Here is a 16519-nt window from a genome sequence, read left to right as displayed (position 1 = left end):
AGTGAGAGAAACAAGTCCAAGGAAAAATAAGGACAGGGAAAGAGCAGAATGAGACAGCAGTGAGCTCGCTTTCAGTCTCTGGCATGGTAGTCCTTTCTTTACTTCCTACTTCCTGCCAGTCACCATGCTGCCCGGGAGGCCCAAAGTGGCCTTGAGGCAGTGCTGAGCGATTCCTCTGGTCTACAGATCTGGACCTACCTTGGATACAGAAAGAAATCTGAGATTCGAGTTGCTCATTGATTCTTACTGTAGGTAGGGTCTGACCATATGCCCATCCATCAGTTGCTATGAGAACTTTCTCTAAAGCTCTCAGCAGGCGAGTGCTAGTATATTCTCCCAGTGTTCAATACTCATGAAGCATTTCGGGACTTGGACCACATATGCTCATGCGCACATACACCCGCAGCGGCCATTTGTAATTTGGCACATGAGCACAGAGGCCATTTGTAATTCCTTGAAAGCTTAGACTGGAAGTTCATAGATCCGATATGCTTGATTTCTCAAACAGAGCATCTTGGCTTCTTACAAATGTTAACAGTAGTCTTCAGGAGTGCAGAGCTGAGTTTGTTCCCTGAGTCGTAGATGTGGCCACAACGATAGATTGTTAAGTGGACAAAACAAGGGTAGAATGGTATAAAAAGTATTCTGCTTTTCCTACAAAAGAACACACTCCTCTTTCAAATATATGTGCTTGTATGCTGGAGGGTTTGTGCAATCCAAGAGAAGTACATAGAAAGATCCACATCTGACTGCTAGTGTTGGTAAATATTGACAACTGAACAGGGTGGATAAGTAGGCTAAAGGTTAGGAGAGAGGGAGACGACCTCTTCTTTCAAGGAGGAATTGCTATTAACTAAAATAACAACTATGTAGTAATGCTATTACTATCAATAAACATGCAAGGCATGCATGCCATTACTACTAGCACTTGGAATGATGAGGAAGAAGGATTACCACAAATTCAATTCTAGCCTAGGGCCTCACCATATCCTCATTTTCAGTCTAGCCTGGGCTGGCTGTTGTTCCAACAGCAACAAAAGAAAGCATCACATCTGATTGTAGAGACACAGCTAACCAATGGGAACCATTTGTTTTGCTCAGCACATCATGCAGCGAATTCAGAGACTTCAGGCTGAGTGGGTCGTGGAAGTCGACACCTTCCTCAGTAGGACGCCCTACGGATATCGGTCCTTCTCAAATATCATCAGCACCCTTAATCCGGAAGCGAAACGACACCTGGTCCTTGCCTGCCACTATGACTCCAAATACTTTCCTCAATGGGACAGCAGAGTGTTTGTGGGAGCCACTGATTCAGCCGTGCCTTGCGCAATGATGTTGGAACTCGCTCGTGCCTTAGACAAGAAACTCCATTCCTTGAAGGTATCTGCTTTCTTTTTGCTGACTCCTAGGATAAAACAACAAACAAACAAACAAACAAAGTCAGCACCAACTCCATGAATTCTAGACTCCTTGGGGTGAGAAGGTCATTTGGAAACTTTGGGGTACATTTTAAAATAATTTGTTAAAAAAATATGAAATGGAAGAGGTATTATTTGGAAGATCACATACATGACTTGAAGTGTCTATCATGGGCATTAATTCACAGATAGATGATAATGGGTTCATCAACTGATTCCGTATATGCATACATACACACACACACATATATAATATATATCAGACTTGAATATATATTAAACTGAGCAAACTGAACATAATTTTTTTCAAATAATGAAATAAGGAAGAAAATGGTGCTGGCTGAAGTGTGGATTATGTTTTCTAGTGAGTCTTCTTGTTTACATAGCCGAGAAACATCATCACCTTCTGCTGGGAGAGAGGGGGACTCTGGAGTTTGGGGGGTAGAGTTATGGGAGATCTCCAGTGTGTGGCTAAATCAGGCATACCAAGATGAAAAGCACATGGCAGAAGTGTGTTGTGGTTGTACCTGTGAATCAGGGCTCAGTTTTACACAGCGTAGCAGAGTTTTTGTTATGCCTGCAGCTCAGAATGCTTTTGGGAAACTCAGGTTTGATTTCCGACTGTGTTCTTAAGGGTGCACAGGGTGGGGGGCATTGGGGGGCGCTGACCTAGATGAGGATGGATTATTCTGATACTGCTCAGTAAACATGACAAAGCGAATACAAAAGCTTGGTTCACAGGCAACCAATGCTTCCCCACTACCCTAGGCTTTAGCTTTTGATACAATGAAGGTAAAGAAATGAAGGGTTTATCTTGTAATGGAAGTAATAGAGATATTTGGTTTTGTTTTTGCTGGATATGCTGAATTTGAAGAAAGCAAGGATTGTTTATACCCTCTTCATATCCTTTTCACAGTTCTGTTTCATTTTTCTGGGCCTTCTGTAATGCCTTTGTCCCAGGACCTGCCCTCATTTGAACTGGTAACCATTCCTGAGGGAATTCATAGGCAGGCATGCCATTTTTTTTATACTTTCTAAAAGAAAGACATGGAATGAGTGAGGTGAGACTTAAAGACACATTCCTTCTTGTCACAAATAAATTTAATGCTCCAAATAAAACAGCATAGCCATGGAGCAAGAGGGTGGAACCAGACTGCTTGGTACCAAAGCATTCTGTGCACGCCCAAAGCAGAGGCCTTCTGGCCAAGCCCAGCCAGAGATGTTCTGTCCAATAAGAGGTAGTTTTCATTTTCTTCAGGCGTAAGGGCCCACGGGCCTCCCTGGAAAGTCAACAGCCAGATGACACTTAAAAGCAGTGGAATGACTTACATTGATTCATTCCGTTCTCAGCATTAGTTTACTTAGACAGGAGTAGACTCTAGTGAGTGCTGATTCAAAGTCCCTTGAGGCAAGCTGTTCTTTTGTTTCTTTTTACAAGTGGTGGGAAAAGAATCATGGCCTGCAACTTCTACTAATTTAGCTTTATGCCTGGATACCAGGAAGATCTTTGTGGCCTGACGTTTTAGTATTTTTTCTTTTTCAGTAATTGGGTTGAAGCCAAGGTCTCCTGCATGTGGGTAAATGTGCCCATTCTACAGACCCAGTCCTAGATTGCTTTTGTATTTTAAGACAGTATCTAAGTAAATTGTTCAGGCTGGCCTGGCCCTCTCGGAAGTCAAATAAGACTTGCAGTCTTCCTTCAGCCTTCTGAGTAGCTGGGATTATGGGAATGTGCTACCAACATGGCTTTGAAGGTTTTGGTGATGATATTATAAAGGCTCAACTATTATGGAATACAAAGCATCAAATTTCCTAATCTATTTGGGAGGCATTCAAGGCTAGCCTAATTTAGGTCAGAGTTCCAAGTCAGCCAGGGATACAAAAGAAAACAATCCACGAAGAAACAAACCTCCCAAACCCTTATTTTTTCTTTTATCTGGTACCACTCTAAAGCAACCAGGGAAACTGTTTTTGAAGAAACTAGGGAACGTGTGTTAGTAGGAACCACAATATGGAGACAAGTGGATGTCACAACAGAATGGGGAGAAGCCACACTCCTTGTGGAAATGGGAAAGCTTCAGAAAGTACCAAAACCCTAAGGGGAGGTAGTTAGAGGTCTGGTACACTTAGGAAGGCAGATGTGAGGCAGGGTGTGTGTGCGTGTGTGTGTGTGTGTGTGTGTGTGTGTGTGTGTGTGTGTGTGTGTGTGTGAGTATAAGAAACATACAGATGTATAGATTCCAAATTCGTGCCAGGCAGGGGAGGTGAATGTTCTCTTAGCTCTCAGAAAATGTCTAAGAACTTAAACCAAGGGTATTTTGGACTTGGGAGGACAAGCTTTAAAGAAGGGCAGTAATGAGGAACCCTAGGGAGACCAAGCAGATTATTAGGTAACTATCAGATTGAACAGCGAGGTCTTCAGGCTTTTCTTCCATTCCTAGCACCAGAAAGCCAGCAGCAGACAGAGGACTGGAGAAGCTGTCTCCAGAGAATGCAGATGCCACAGACAAGGATGCCAAGGGGGACATTTGGCCATCTTAAATGAGAACACTGAATAGACACCAGATTACTCTAAAGTGACTACAGTAGAGCCAACCAATTTGTGTCTCCAGTGAACATTTTAGTACCTTGTTCTTCAGGACAAACACACACCAGGCGTGGCCAGATGTTGGAGAACAGTTTCCACTGTGGAAGAAAACAAAAAAAAAAAACTAATTATGCAAATTGGAACATTAAATTGGAGGGAATAGGATAGATGCTACAAGGGGCAGCAGAAGATAGCTAGATGCTATTTAAACATCCTTAGAGATGAGAGAATTTATATTCATAAACGTCTTCAATAACATAGTAATCACGTCATAGCAAAAAAGTCTTGGAAAATTTGAAATTAAAAGTACTACTTTCAAGAAAGGCACAAAGGGCATAGGACTCTGAAGTAGAGGAAATATCTTTTCTAGAAAGAAGGAAAAAATCCCGAATAAATCAATGTTTCTTCGCAGGACCATTCCAGGTCATATAAACAGCTGAAAGTGATGCTGGACTTCTCAGTAGAAACCCTAGAAACTAGAAAACAATGAGGTCGTGCCTGAAAAATTGTAGCGTCTGTTATGTACGTGCGTGCTCACATGTGTGGGAGTTGTCTATTAAACATTTGTGTGGAGATGTTAATTTACCAGCTGATATGTGGTTGGTCTGGAGATTAGATGTGAGAACACACACACACACACACACACACACACACACACACACACACACACACTTCAGAATAGGTATCCACGAATAGATGCCAGCAGGGATGAGAAGACAACTAGGGAGCAAGTCCTGGTGCTCTTTGACATTCAGAGGGAGGAGACATGAAGGAGTCTTTGTCCATTCACTCTCACAGTGGCTATTTCATACTCCACCTCTCCCTAACCTGCAGTTCCTTACCTTGCCCACCCCCACTCCCAAGTTATAGCCTCAATCTCTTCTTGCCCGTCTCATTAGATGCCAAGCTCCCCACTCATGCACTAAATTCCATCTCCTGAAGGAGGTAGGCAGAACGTGTTCTTCTAGGCGTCAGATGGAGGGATTTTACCCAGGATAGAGCATCAGTTCTGCTGGATGCTGTCAGTAAGTCAGGGGTGATGAAGACCGAGGGCTGACCTTTGAATTTAGCGATGTGTAGGTCATAGGTGTTCTTGGCACAGCTTTCAGTAGATGGAGGAGATGAAGCCTGGAGGGATAGACTTAAGAACAGACTTCATGGAAATCCTGGGGGAGGTTTGGATCGATGTTACAGTAATGTACCTAAGTTGACGAAATTGATAAACTAGATGTTATTAGTGTATATCATACCTTATGGTTTACGGAACTGTTATAACTATGTTCAATGTATATCTAAGAGAAAAGGCCTTTTTAATGGACAAAAAGGGTGAGATGTGGATTTGATTTAAAGCTCACATTATGGGTTCCCAAATTACACGGACATTTGCTTGTCTACAGCCAGTGGCTGGGCAGGGAGACAGAGGCAGGACTTTGAGGTTCCCAGACAAGGAATGAGAGGGAGAAGGAGACTCACCATTGCTGAGGAAAGAGAAAGTCCCAGCCTGAGAAGTGTAGGACGGAGAGACAGAGAAACTGCCAACATGTAAGAGTTGGGAATCATGGCCCAGGAGGCTACAGGCCTGGGTCTATGGCTTCCAAGATAAAATATAGGTTTTAGTAATTAATAATTCAGGAATATTGGAAGGGAGAGTGTGTTAGGAAGGTTTGGAAGTGCCCAACCATTGAGTTGTTTAAGACATATTAAAATAAAAGGCTGTGTGTGTGTCTTTCATTTACAAATCCACAACATTAGGGCAGTAGGAGAAGCATGCACACACCCTTCAGGAGTTTAGATCGGATTAATTTATTACCACTTCAGGGAGACATGATTCATTTGGTAGAGCAATTGCTTTGCATGTTTGGGGTTCCTGGTTCAACACCCAGGACTAAAAAAAAATGGTGCTGAAGAATAAGGCTCAGGAACACTGCACATATAAAACTCTTCCGGTGGGTTTTTCTACAAATGGGAAAAAAAGGCCAACAGCTAACAAAGATAGCGAACCCATAGAACTATCCAGCAGAGACAGAAAACCTGATGTAGGAGAAATGGCGTTTGCTAAAGCAATGCCCTTGAGGAGATGGCGTTTAGTGCATATGTGGGGAGATTGGTGTCTAAGGAGACTGGCAGGAAGGAATCAAGGCCATCACTTGGGAGTAAGGATGGTTGAGCTGGGGAGCTGCAGGTTAGGGAAGGAAAAGTGTGAAATGCTCAGGGTGAGTGAATGACTGTATTTGCGTGTGTACAGCACAGTACAGAAAGGCTGTATCAAAATTTGTGCTCATGGATTTTTTTTTTAAAGAAATTTTATTTATTTACTTATTTATATGAATACACTGTAGTTGTGTTCAGATGCACCAGAACAGGGCATCAGATCTCATTACAGATGGCTGTGAGCCACCATGTGGTTGTTGGGATTTGAACTCAGGACCTGTGGAAGAGTAGTTAGTCAGTGCTCTTAATCGCTGAGCCATCTCTCCAGCCCCAGGCTCATGGGTTTTGAGCTAGGAAATGGCATGGTGGTTCATTTTTTTTTTTAGCCAGGTTCAGCATCTGGAGAATAGTCACAGAATAGGTAGAGGATAGTACTCCATTTTATTATTACTTTGTCCCATGAAAGCGTGACTATGAAGGGAGACAGGGGAAATGACAGTGTACTTAAGGGAGGGACTGGAGTGATTGCCAGAAATCTGGCCCAAAATGGAGTAAACAGGGTCATTAGAGGAGTGTGGCAGTGAAGAGGTGAGATTAAGTGGGCTTGGGGATTTGAATACCAAACGGACTGATCTGTATAGGAGAGTCATAGCCCAATTAAAAAAGGTAAACCTTGGTAGTTTTCCTAACAATGAATGTATGTTTCACACTTGAGCCCCTTGGCACATTGCATACCATACCTATGTATTTGTTTTCTCTCTCTCCTCACACGCCAAATGCATAGGATCTCTCAAGAGAAACACTAGAATTATTCTGCCTGTCCCTACAGTGTTCCTAGGGCAGACTCTTGAACTTAGATCCAATCACAAATTTCAGACTCCAGTGAGGTGAGAAGGCACCCAGTTGTTTTAGGTTGGGTTCCCAGGAAGCGCGTTCCGAGGCGGAACCTCACCTGAGGAGGAGCATCCAGGTCAGTGAGTAGGGAGTGGCCTTGGATCACCACTGGCAGCAGGGAGAGGGATGAGACGGGATTAGGAGGAGCAAGCCGTGGAGCTGCAGAGCAGGTTTTACCACAGCCTCAGCTAACTTCTGGGAAGCCATGGAGGTGGTGGCCCATAGCGAGGCTCAGGTGTCTGAATATGCAGTCATGGGATAAAGGATGCTCCCAGAAGGTGCATTCCAGGAGAGGCTGCAGCTGGGGCAACATATCCACCGGAGGGGGAGATTCAGTGGCAAGTCACCATGCTCATCACAGCAACCCCACAGTGTAACAGCTTGCTAGGGAGTGAGGGCACATGCAAGAGGATGATGCTTGCGTTGGAAGTGGTGTCAAGCAACTTCTGGCCCATCTTCATTTGCTCAGACCTCTTCTCTTCATGGAACATCTGTCTTTCTGCCCAGTTACTAGGAAAGAATGTTCCTTTTTAATCGACCGGAGCATTTTTTTGCCCTTCGTTTCCACTGACGATCGTCATGAACCCATCTTTCAGGATGTACTGTTCATAGAGTTCTCTGAAGACAATCCCAGGTCAATATGTCCTCACTAAGTGCTTTTGAATATACAGTCTGGGAGTCTGTGATTGGTCGAAGCTAGTTTCCATTGGTTTTATTTTATTTTTTTCGAATTGTTCTTTTTTTTTAACCAGGATGTCTCCGGTTCCAGGCCGGATCTCTCGCTCCGGCTAATTTTCTTTGATGGGGAAGAGGCCTTTCTTCACTGGTCTCCTCAAGATTCTCTGTATGGGTCTCGGCACTTAGCTCAGAAGATGGCATCAAGCCCTCACCCTCCTGGATCAAGAGGCACCAACCAACTGGATGGCATGGTCAGTCTGAGTAATTCCTTGGCTCTGTAGCTCAGTCCCTGTCTCCAGAGCAAAGGCTGCTGAGACCAAGTAAAGACTTAAAGAGCCACGAAATCCTCAGAGCACTGTTTATTGTGGAACATTCCTTGGCCAGCACTGGATTTTTGAGGAATCCCAGACCTAGAAAGAATGATTCTGTGTTAGAAGCTGTGTTTGGCTGAGCTTAATTAAAAGGATGTGGAAACGAGATTAAGGAGCCATTAGATTCAGTATGGTTTAGAGAGAGCGGCCGCCCCACCAGTATGCAGTATGGAGAGAGAGAAAGGCTCTTTCCAGACAGAGGAGGCTGGGAACCCCGGCAAGGGGAGGAAAGAGGACAGAGAGGAATTTCCCTTGTGTTTAAAGCACTACAGTGGCTGCAGTGTGGATGTTTAATTTGATGTGGTAGATTAATGTAGCATTTATGATGTGAGGGTAGAGACATTTTGAGGTTGCTTTAAAATTCTGCTGCAATTACTAAATATGGGTCCAGCCTCTAACCTCCATGATTCTCCTTCTGTAAATGTCCTCCTGTGACTCTCTTCCCGTACTCGATCGATCTTCACTCCGTCACCAAGTCCATACCCCACCCTGCTTATGCTACTCTCGGGAAGTCATTCCTCCCAGTGTTCTCTATCTGTCTCTGACACACTTCCTAAACCCCCAACCCTGCCTTCACACATGCCTGCTGATTGTCATCCTATGAACCAAATGAGCAACCGGTGTCCTCTAGGTTCTTTAACGCTCCTTATGTGAGCATGACTTTCTGGGGTATGCGGACAGCTCACTGTGAGTCAAAGGCAAATGGTCATCACTTGTTTACTTGTGCCTGAGCCGCTCAAAGGGGTTCAGACAAATAAGAGTTGATGCAGAAAGTTAATAGTTACCTATCAGCCCAGATAAACCATCCACAGTGATGGAAAGAACCATCCATTTCTCAAACAGAGACCTAGCCAATCTCATGAACTTGTTCCTATTTCAAACAAGCGTTTTCCCAAATGAATGAATATATATTTCAGTTGCACATACATGTATGTGTATATCATTCATGTCTACCATGTCTTTGGAATCTTCAAACCTGAAAACATTGATCTAGTATATGTCAGGTTTCACAGTAGGCAGTCACCCACACAGTATTTCGCTTATTTTGCTAATTCAGGAGGCCTTATTCTAGGTGGTGGTCTTCAGGAAGTGAGTCCTCCTGCCTGCTGATGTTTTATGGCTAAAATGAGCTAAGAGAAATTGGCTTAATTTGGCAGGCTAGAGCTAGGAGACTTCGGAGAGTAGCCGGATGGATCTCCTTGTTTGCTACACAAGGAAATAGCGATCCGGTAGCATGATGTATACAGTTTCCTTTAAAGGAATTCTTACATCCCTGTATGAGTCATAGTTTCTGTCATACTCACCTATCATTACAGATTAAAGTTAAAAATGCCCAATGATAATGGCGTAAATTAGACAGGTTTGAACTCCCACGCGAACACAGAGCAACCGTATCCTTTTCTCAAACCGTAAAATATGCCTCAAATCTCCCTTTTTAGTTTATTTTACTTATGCTCTTTCGATGCATAATACGTCCCCATTTAACCATGTTGCAAAAGCAAGATCTGCAGTGTTCTCTAAAATGGTTAGCAAATAGTGTTACTAACCCCCCTTTTCATTAAAAAAAGCTCTCTGTGTGATTCTTGATTATTAAAATGTGTTTAGTTTTGACTGTTTTTCTCTGCCGATGGGTTTGAAATATGCTTGGGTGACTATGACAGCAGTATTTTTCTCTCTTAGGATCTGTTGGTCTTACTGGATTTAATTGGAGCAGCAAATCCAACATTTCCTAATTTTTTCCCCAAGACTACCAGATGGTTTACTAGACTTCAAGCAATTGGTAAGCATCACACTTACTAAAGAGCAAAGCGCCGTTTCTTCCTACTGGCAAGCACCACACCTTAAAACTCACAGTTTATGATTTAAATGTGTTATTTAAATATTTAACCTACCTCGCTGGCATTTGTCTTGCCCTACCAATTAGTTTATTATTCCTAATTCTTCAGCAGGCCCAGTTTAGTTTCTTAGGTGGAATTCTATTTTGAAATGCAAACGTCAAAACACTCCATTTATAGATTCTTAGAAATGATGCCAAAAGATACTCTGGAATTTAATTTAATTTTCCATCTCAAATTCATCTCCTTCTATTTTCTTCCTTTGTCTTTCCCTACCAAGGAGTCCGTGTGCCTCCCTTAATTCCTTTTCTGAAACGCACACATCAATAAATTGTACCTAAGTGTGATTAAAATCTATTGCGCTGTCCTTGTTTGTGGAATTTACATTTTAACTATTTCTTTAATTGTATAAGAAAAATGTAACCCATGGATAAGGAAATATAAGTATTGATAGATAAGAATACTATTATTTGGTGGTAGTTGGGGCTTCCTCAGTTTTCTTAAACTCCCATTGTACTTGCTTCCTAGTTGATACTGTTTTACCCTTGAAATTTAACTATCACAAAAATGAACAGTGATCCCTGGAATTATTTCCTTGTTTTATCATCTCATGATATCTGACCATTTTGTAGCAATCAGCACATGGGTTATGTACATGAGTTATATACAACAAGACAGGAGTGATGGGTTGTGAGGGCAGGTCAGTGGTTCTCAGATCTCAGCACACATCAGAATCCCCGAGTTCATGCGAATGCATGGATTACTGGACTGTACCCTGGATTTCTGATTCATTAGGTCAGAGGTCATAGTGGCTAATTTGCATCTTTCCATTATTCTCTGGTGATACTGAAGCTGCCAATAAGGAACCACACCTTGAGAATCACTGACAGACGTCACAGTAGTCTTCTCTCCACAGAGTGGCCAGGATGATAGACTTCATCTTACTCCATTTGCATAGTCCACTTTAGGCCCCACATCCCTCCATAGGCATTCCCCATGCACTACCTGGTTCTATGAACATCTGCACCTGAGTTTTCCCAACACCTTTGACTCTTACTTTCTCATTCTCAATCTCCATTTTTCTATTGAGCATCAACTCTTAAAGAGGTTTTCACCAGCACCGCCAGTGTCATGTGTGACTCTTTGTCTCTATTCTCCTCTACTCCAAAGTGATGTATAGGTGCAGAATAGACTCTTACTGTCATGGGTGCAGTGTAGACTCTTACTGTCATAGATGTGGCTATGTTTGCTGATACATATCTAGAGAAAAATTCCACGCGTGATAAGATTTCAAGCTCCCTAAATAAGGTCGTATTCTGAGTCTTGAACAGAGACAATGAGATGCTCATCTAACGTCTGACTTCTGTCTACAGAACAGCAGCTCTCTGAGTTGGGTTTACTCAAGGATCATTCTTTGGAGAGGAAATATTTTCAGAATTTTGGTTATGGAAATATTATCCAGGATGACCACATTCCATTTTTAAGAAAAGGTAACCGTGTGTGTGTGTTTGTGTGTGTGTGTGTGTGTGTGTGTGTGTGTGTGTGTGTATGTGTGTATTGTTGTGCATTGTGTTTTCTCTACTGTGGCTACTGTATTTATTGTATATTTTATGTGCATTTTGAAATTTTAAAACAATATTATTTTCACATTCTTTTTTATCTTTTATTTTTATTTTGTGTTAATTGTATATAGTGTTTTATTATGACATTTTGTATAGATGTATATAATGTACTTTGATCATATTCCTCTCCCTTTGCCCTCTTGACCCCTCCCCTTTCATGTGTTTTTTTAATGAGCCAGTGGGTTTTGTTAGGGTTCCTTACGGGGGGGGTGGATGAGAGTTTATTTATGGAAGTATGGGCACCTTACTAGTACGTTCACCACTCTATGTCTCTCCCTCCCACACCAACCATTATAACTGTGTACAAATGCTCAGGGAGGGGTGAGGCCTCGTGAGATCTTCTACTCTCCATGACATGATGTTGTGGGCCCAGTCTTACAAAGATCCTGTAAAGGTCACAGCTGTCGTGAGTTCAAGAGTGCAGTAGCCTTGTCATGCTAGCATTTCATACCATTCTCCCGTCATGCTAGCATTTCATACCATTCTCCCGTCATGCTAGCATTTCATACCATTCTCCCGTCCTTCCCCTTCCTTCCATCTTTATCATCCCTTTTCCTTGATGCTTACCGAGACATACAGAATATAAATGCCTAATTTATATCATGGCTTACCATTCAACAGTCATTTATTTTCCTCACTTTAACCAGTTATGAGTCTTTGCAGTCACCATTGCCTAATGTATAAAGAATCTTCCTATTCCCCAAACTATTTAGCAACCTGGTGCCATTAGATAGTGTTCTTTAATGGTGAAAGGTTCCAGGTCTCCAACTGCTGCATATAGTTGAGAAACAAATTAATCATGAATAATATTGGTATACTTTGAATCACTAAGCCCATGTTCCTTAAGGTTGAATGAATTAAATTTATATGTTAATGTTTTGACCCATATAAAAGTATTTTAAAAGATCTAAAATAGACACTAAATTAATTTGAATGAAAGCCTATCTTTAAAAGGAAATATACTTATTTTGCTATAAATAAGTTTTGACCAACATGTGCCTTATGAATTTATATCTATAAGATAAATGTTAGATAATTAAACAAATTAAGTGATAAGGAGACATCTAAATACACCCTCACCTGGTCTTTGTTGATGGAAGGTACTATTCAAATGCAGCTTGCAGTTCATTAACATCTTCTTGCCAGGTACTTGGACATGCCCCTAACTAAAAAGTCCCATCCCTAGCCAAGAAGCTATTTGCAATTTATACCCACTGAGAGAGGGGATTTCTTTTCCCCAGTGGAGTGACCCTGGGTATGTTAACCATTGACCAAGATAAAAAATGTACTCCATTTCATGTGTGTGTGTGTGTGTGGGTGTGTGAGAGAGAGAGAGAGAGAGAGAGAGAGAGAGAGAGAGAGAGAGAGAGAGAGAGAATGAAATTGGGAGGGTAGGGACGTGGGGGAGATCTTGGAGATGCTGAGAAAGGGAGAAAAATGATCAAAATATATCTTATGAAAAATTAAAGCTAATAAGTACAAATGAAATAAAATGAAACAAAAGACCATTCCTTTATCAGCTCCTTTCTTTGGATTATCAGATGAAATGATAGAGCCCATTATTGTTCATTGATATGGAAGAATATGTGTCATGGAATGTCCCTTTCCTCATCTTGCCCTTTTCAGTAAATGATCTACATTTATCCGGCTGCTCAAGTCAGCGTGCTGGGAGCTGTCTTAAATTCCACTGAATTTCTCTGAGTTCCACTTCTGAATCGTGCACTCATGGGTGTTTAAGTCTTAATGATGGTCGCTTAGGTTGAATCTTATATACAATGCTAAACTTACACAATAATTCCCATTTCTCCCAATCTGCAGCAATCTAGGAGTGATAGGAATCATTAAATATAATGAATTGGTTAGTTTGGCCACGATGCCATCATGGCTTCTCTTTTCTCATGAGAGACATTCTGAAATCTTGACAGCATCTTTGTTTCTTCATAACCGTAACATAGTTAGGAAACCCCAGAATCCTCTGGCATCCTGCCTTGCCTTGCATAAAGTTAAGCTATATTCTTGCCCTTTATTCAACTTTGATGTGGCCTGGTTGGTAAGAAGATATTCTGGGGGGTTAGAGAGATGGCTCAGTGGTTAAAGGCACTGACTGTTTTTCCAAAGGACCTGGGTTCAATTCCCAGCACCCATGTGACAGCTCACAAATGTCTGTACTTCCAGTTCCAGGGGATTTAACACCTTGCACAGACACACATGGAAGAAGAACACCAACGCACATGAGACAAAACCAAATAAATTATTAAAAAAAGAGAAAGATATCCTGTGTCACAATGAGAAAGTCTAAATTAAGTTAGTGACTTTTAAGTAGCCTCCCTACTGGTCTCTAAAATTTACTATTGCTTCTCATTTTTTCTCACATAAAATAGAATTATCTTTTAACATATTAAATCAGATTATATTAATACTTAACTGTTTTAATTCTCCTGGCTTGCTGTCATATAGAGTAAGATGGAAAGCTTTATCATGGCCTAATAAAGACTTCCATTTTCTGATTCTGTTTCAAAATCATCTCTCATTTGTGTCTCACTTCTTTTTGTGATTTGGCCATATTGATTGTTGTGCTCTTTCCCTGCTCAGGGTAACCTCGGGATCTTAACATTCCTAGATCTGTGCCTGGCCTGCTTTCTTTTGGGTTTGTGCCTCTATCCAAATGTTAGCTTCTGGAGAGGCTCTTCCCTGGTTTTAAATAGCTCCTTATTCATCTAGTCCCCCTGCCTGACCTCCATCCTTATCCTCATACCCTGTTCTGTGATTTTTTAAAAGCTTTAGCATTGCCTATGACTATGTCTTGTATGTGTCCATTTTTTTCTCCACTAGAATATAAACTCCACATAGGCAAGGTCTTGCCTTCCACTCCTGAACCAAGAGCTTTGCAGGCAATGAGTGCCTTATCATTCCCTTACTGGATTAATTGACCTTTGTTTGACAAGCCTTGATGTGCTTGTGAAGCAATGAATTACCGAGTGGCTTATGAATCTTTCTTTGCCGGCAAATGTCACTTTCTAGTTCACCCCCTGGGAATTCTTACTCATGAGTTGCTTCTCTCCTACAGGTGTCCCAGTTCTTCACCTGATAGCTTCTCCTTTCCCTGAAGTCTGGCACACCATGGATGACAATGAAGAAAATCTGCACTCGTCAACCATTGACAATCTCAACAAAATCATTCAGGTCTTTGTGTTGGAATATCTTCACTTGTAATATGTGAATTTAGTTTCTGGTAATTGCTTCTGCAGCAACTTCAAGACATCGTTTAAACCATCTGACGCCAGATAAATGTTGTATGTCCTATAGATTCATTCTGTAGGTGTCTTTGAATATGCGATCAGCGAATTGTAGAATTCTATGATGCCCTCACTAAGTTTCCTCTAGAGACAAGAGACATGTAAAGAAATAAAAAATAATTTTTGAAACTCTTTTGGATGAAAGCTTTAAAATGACGTTAGATTGACTTACCAGTGCCATAGAATTGCAAACAATTCTTAAGTACAATGACATTGTACCGTATAGTGGTAGTTTTATATGTGACATTATATAGTGTGTTATATAATATGTAATGAAACACAGACATGTACTTTGACAGTCCTAAAGTTTCTTTTAAAAAAGCTTTGTGGAGTTTATTTCTTGGGAATTAAAGTCTGAATTAAATTGTATATTGTGAATTTGTTTTTCTTGTGCATAAATGAGAAAAGTGTACGTTTTAGTGCATGGTCCAGTTTTCTAGACTTTTGCACCTTTAATTTACTTTTGTAAAGATGATATAGTTGGTGACAAAATCCATTAGAAAAGGACACAAGGTATAATCCCATTGCATTAACAGAATAACTATTGCCTTTTTGGTTAGTCTCATGCTTTACTGCACACATTTCTTAGGTAGAATCAAGCCATATCTCTAATTTGGGGGGTTCCCCCACTAATGTAATTATAAGACATGTATTTCCTGTTTGTATCTTGGGTTAAGATAAAAACAGAAAAAGACCACAGAGTATACCCTCAAGAGTTAATATTAAGAAATCATAACAATAGCACATAAGCTATGAAACTTTTTTGTGTGTGTTTTTCTGTTGTTCTAGTTTGGTAGATAATAGCATTTTTTTCCTGGAGACACATAGGCATCCTGAGTTATCTTCAGAGACAGAAAACAATTATCTATTAAGTATCAATCTTGAGTAAGTGAACACTTAGGGAAATCGATCATTTCATAAAAATGAAGTTAGTTGGGGGCCACTGTTCCCTATGTTCAGGGCGGAAATGGAGTGAATAGTTGTTCTTCTAAGGGTGGGTAGAGAGTGTCAGGAATAGGATAAGTTTGGAAATATTTTTGGTTTTAAGTTTAATAACAGTAGAAGTAATGGAAAGTAATTTACTTGCTAAAATGTAAGTTCTAGGCAGGAGAGGAAAGTATATAATTTTAGCTATGTGACTACATAATTATTCACAGTGATATGATTACTAGGCTATATAAAACATTGTAATTTCATATTTTACACCATTAAATTTTTCTAGAGTTTCTCTTGCAATGCTGTTTCTAAGGTTATAAGAGATACTGTGCCTCTGTAACTTAACTTTAAATTTGTTTTTTTTTCTTAGTTTACTTATTTTATTTTATGTGTACAACTCTTTGCCTGTCATGTGTACGTGTGCACTATGTATGTGCCTGATGCTCCTAGAGGTCAGAAGAAGGCATCGTATTTCTGGAACTGTTACACATGTTTGCGAGCTACCATGTTGGTGCTGGAAACAAAACCTGGGTCCTCAACAAGAACAACAAGTGTTCTTAACCACTGAGCAATCCAGCCCCACCTAATCCCCCCTCTCTCTCTCCCTCCCTCCCTCCCTCCCTCCCCCCTCCTTCCCTCCCTCCCTCCCTTCCTTTTTTTTTTTTTTTTTGAGACAGTCTCATGTATGTGAGGCTGGCCTCGAACTCACTATGTAGGTGAGATAACTTTCT

The 16519-nt window shown here is 41.1% G+C and overlaps 1 protein-coding gene across 1 annotated transcript in view; it reads left to right on the top strand.

Moving 5' to 3' along the window:
- Positions 1-15221, top strand: part of Qpct (glutaminyl-peptide cyclotransferase) — a 32174-nt gene extending 16953 nt beyond the window's left edge. The window contains exons 3-7 of the mRNA XM_032908880.1: positions 1102-1380; positions 7803-7979; positions 9780-9879; positions 11308-11424; positions 14624-15221. Of these exons, the coding sequence (XP_032764771.1) occupies positions 1102-1380; positions 7803-7979; positions 9780-9879; positions 11308-11424; positions 14624-14769 (819 nt within the window). The 3' untranslated portion in view covers positions 14770-15221. The remainder of the gene's footprint in view (positions 1-1101; positions 1381-7802; positions 7980-9779; positions 9880-11307; positions 11425-14623) is intronic.
- The last annotated feature ends 1298 nt before the right edge of the window (positions 15222-16519 follow it).

The sequence above is a fragment of the Rattus rattus genome, chromosome 7 (genome assembly GCF_011064425.1).
Source record: "Rattus rattus isolate New Zealand chromosome 7, Rrattus_CSIRO_v1, whole genome shotgun sequence".
Taxonomy (NCBI): domain Eukaryota; kingdom Metazoa; phylum Chordata; class Mammalia; order Rodentia; family Muridae; genus Rattus; species Rattus rattus.
This window is presented reverse-complemented; position numbering and strand designations above follow the sequence as displayed.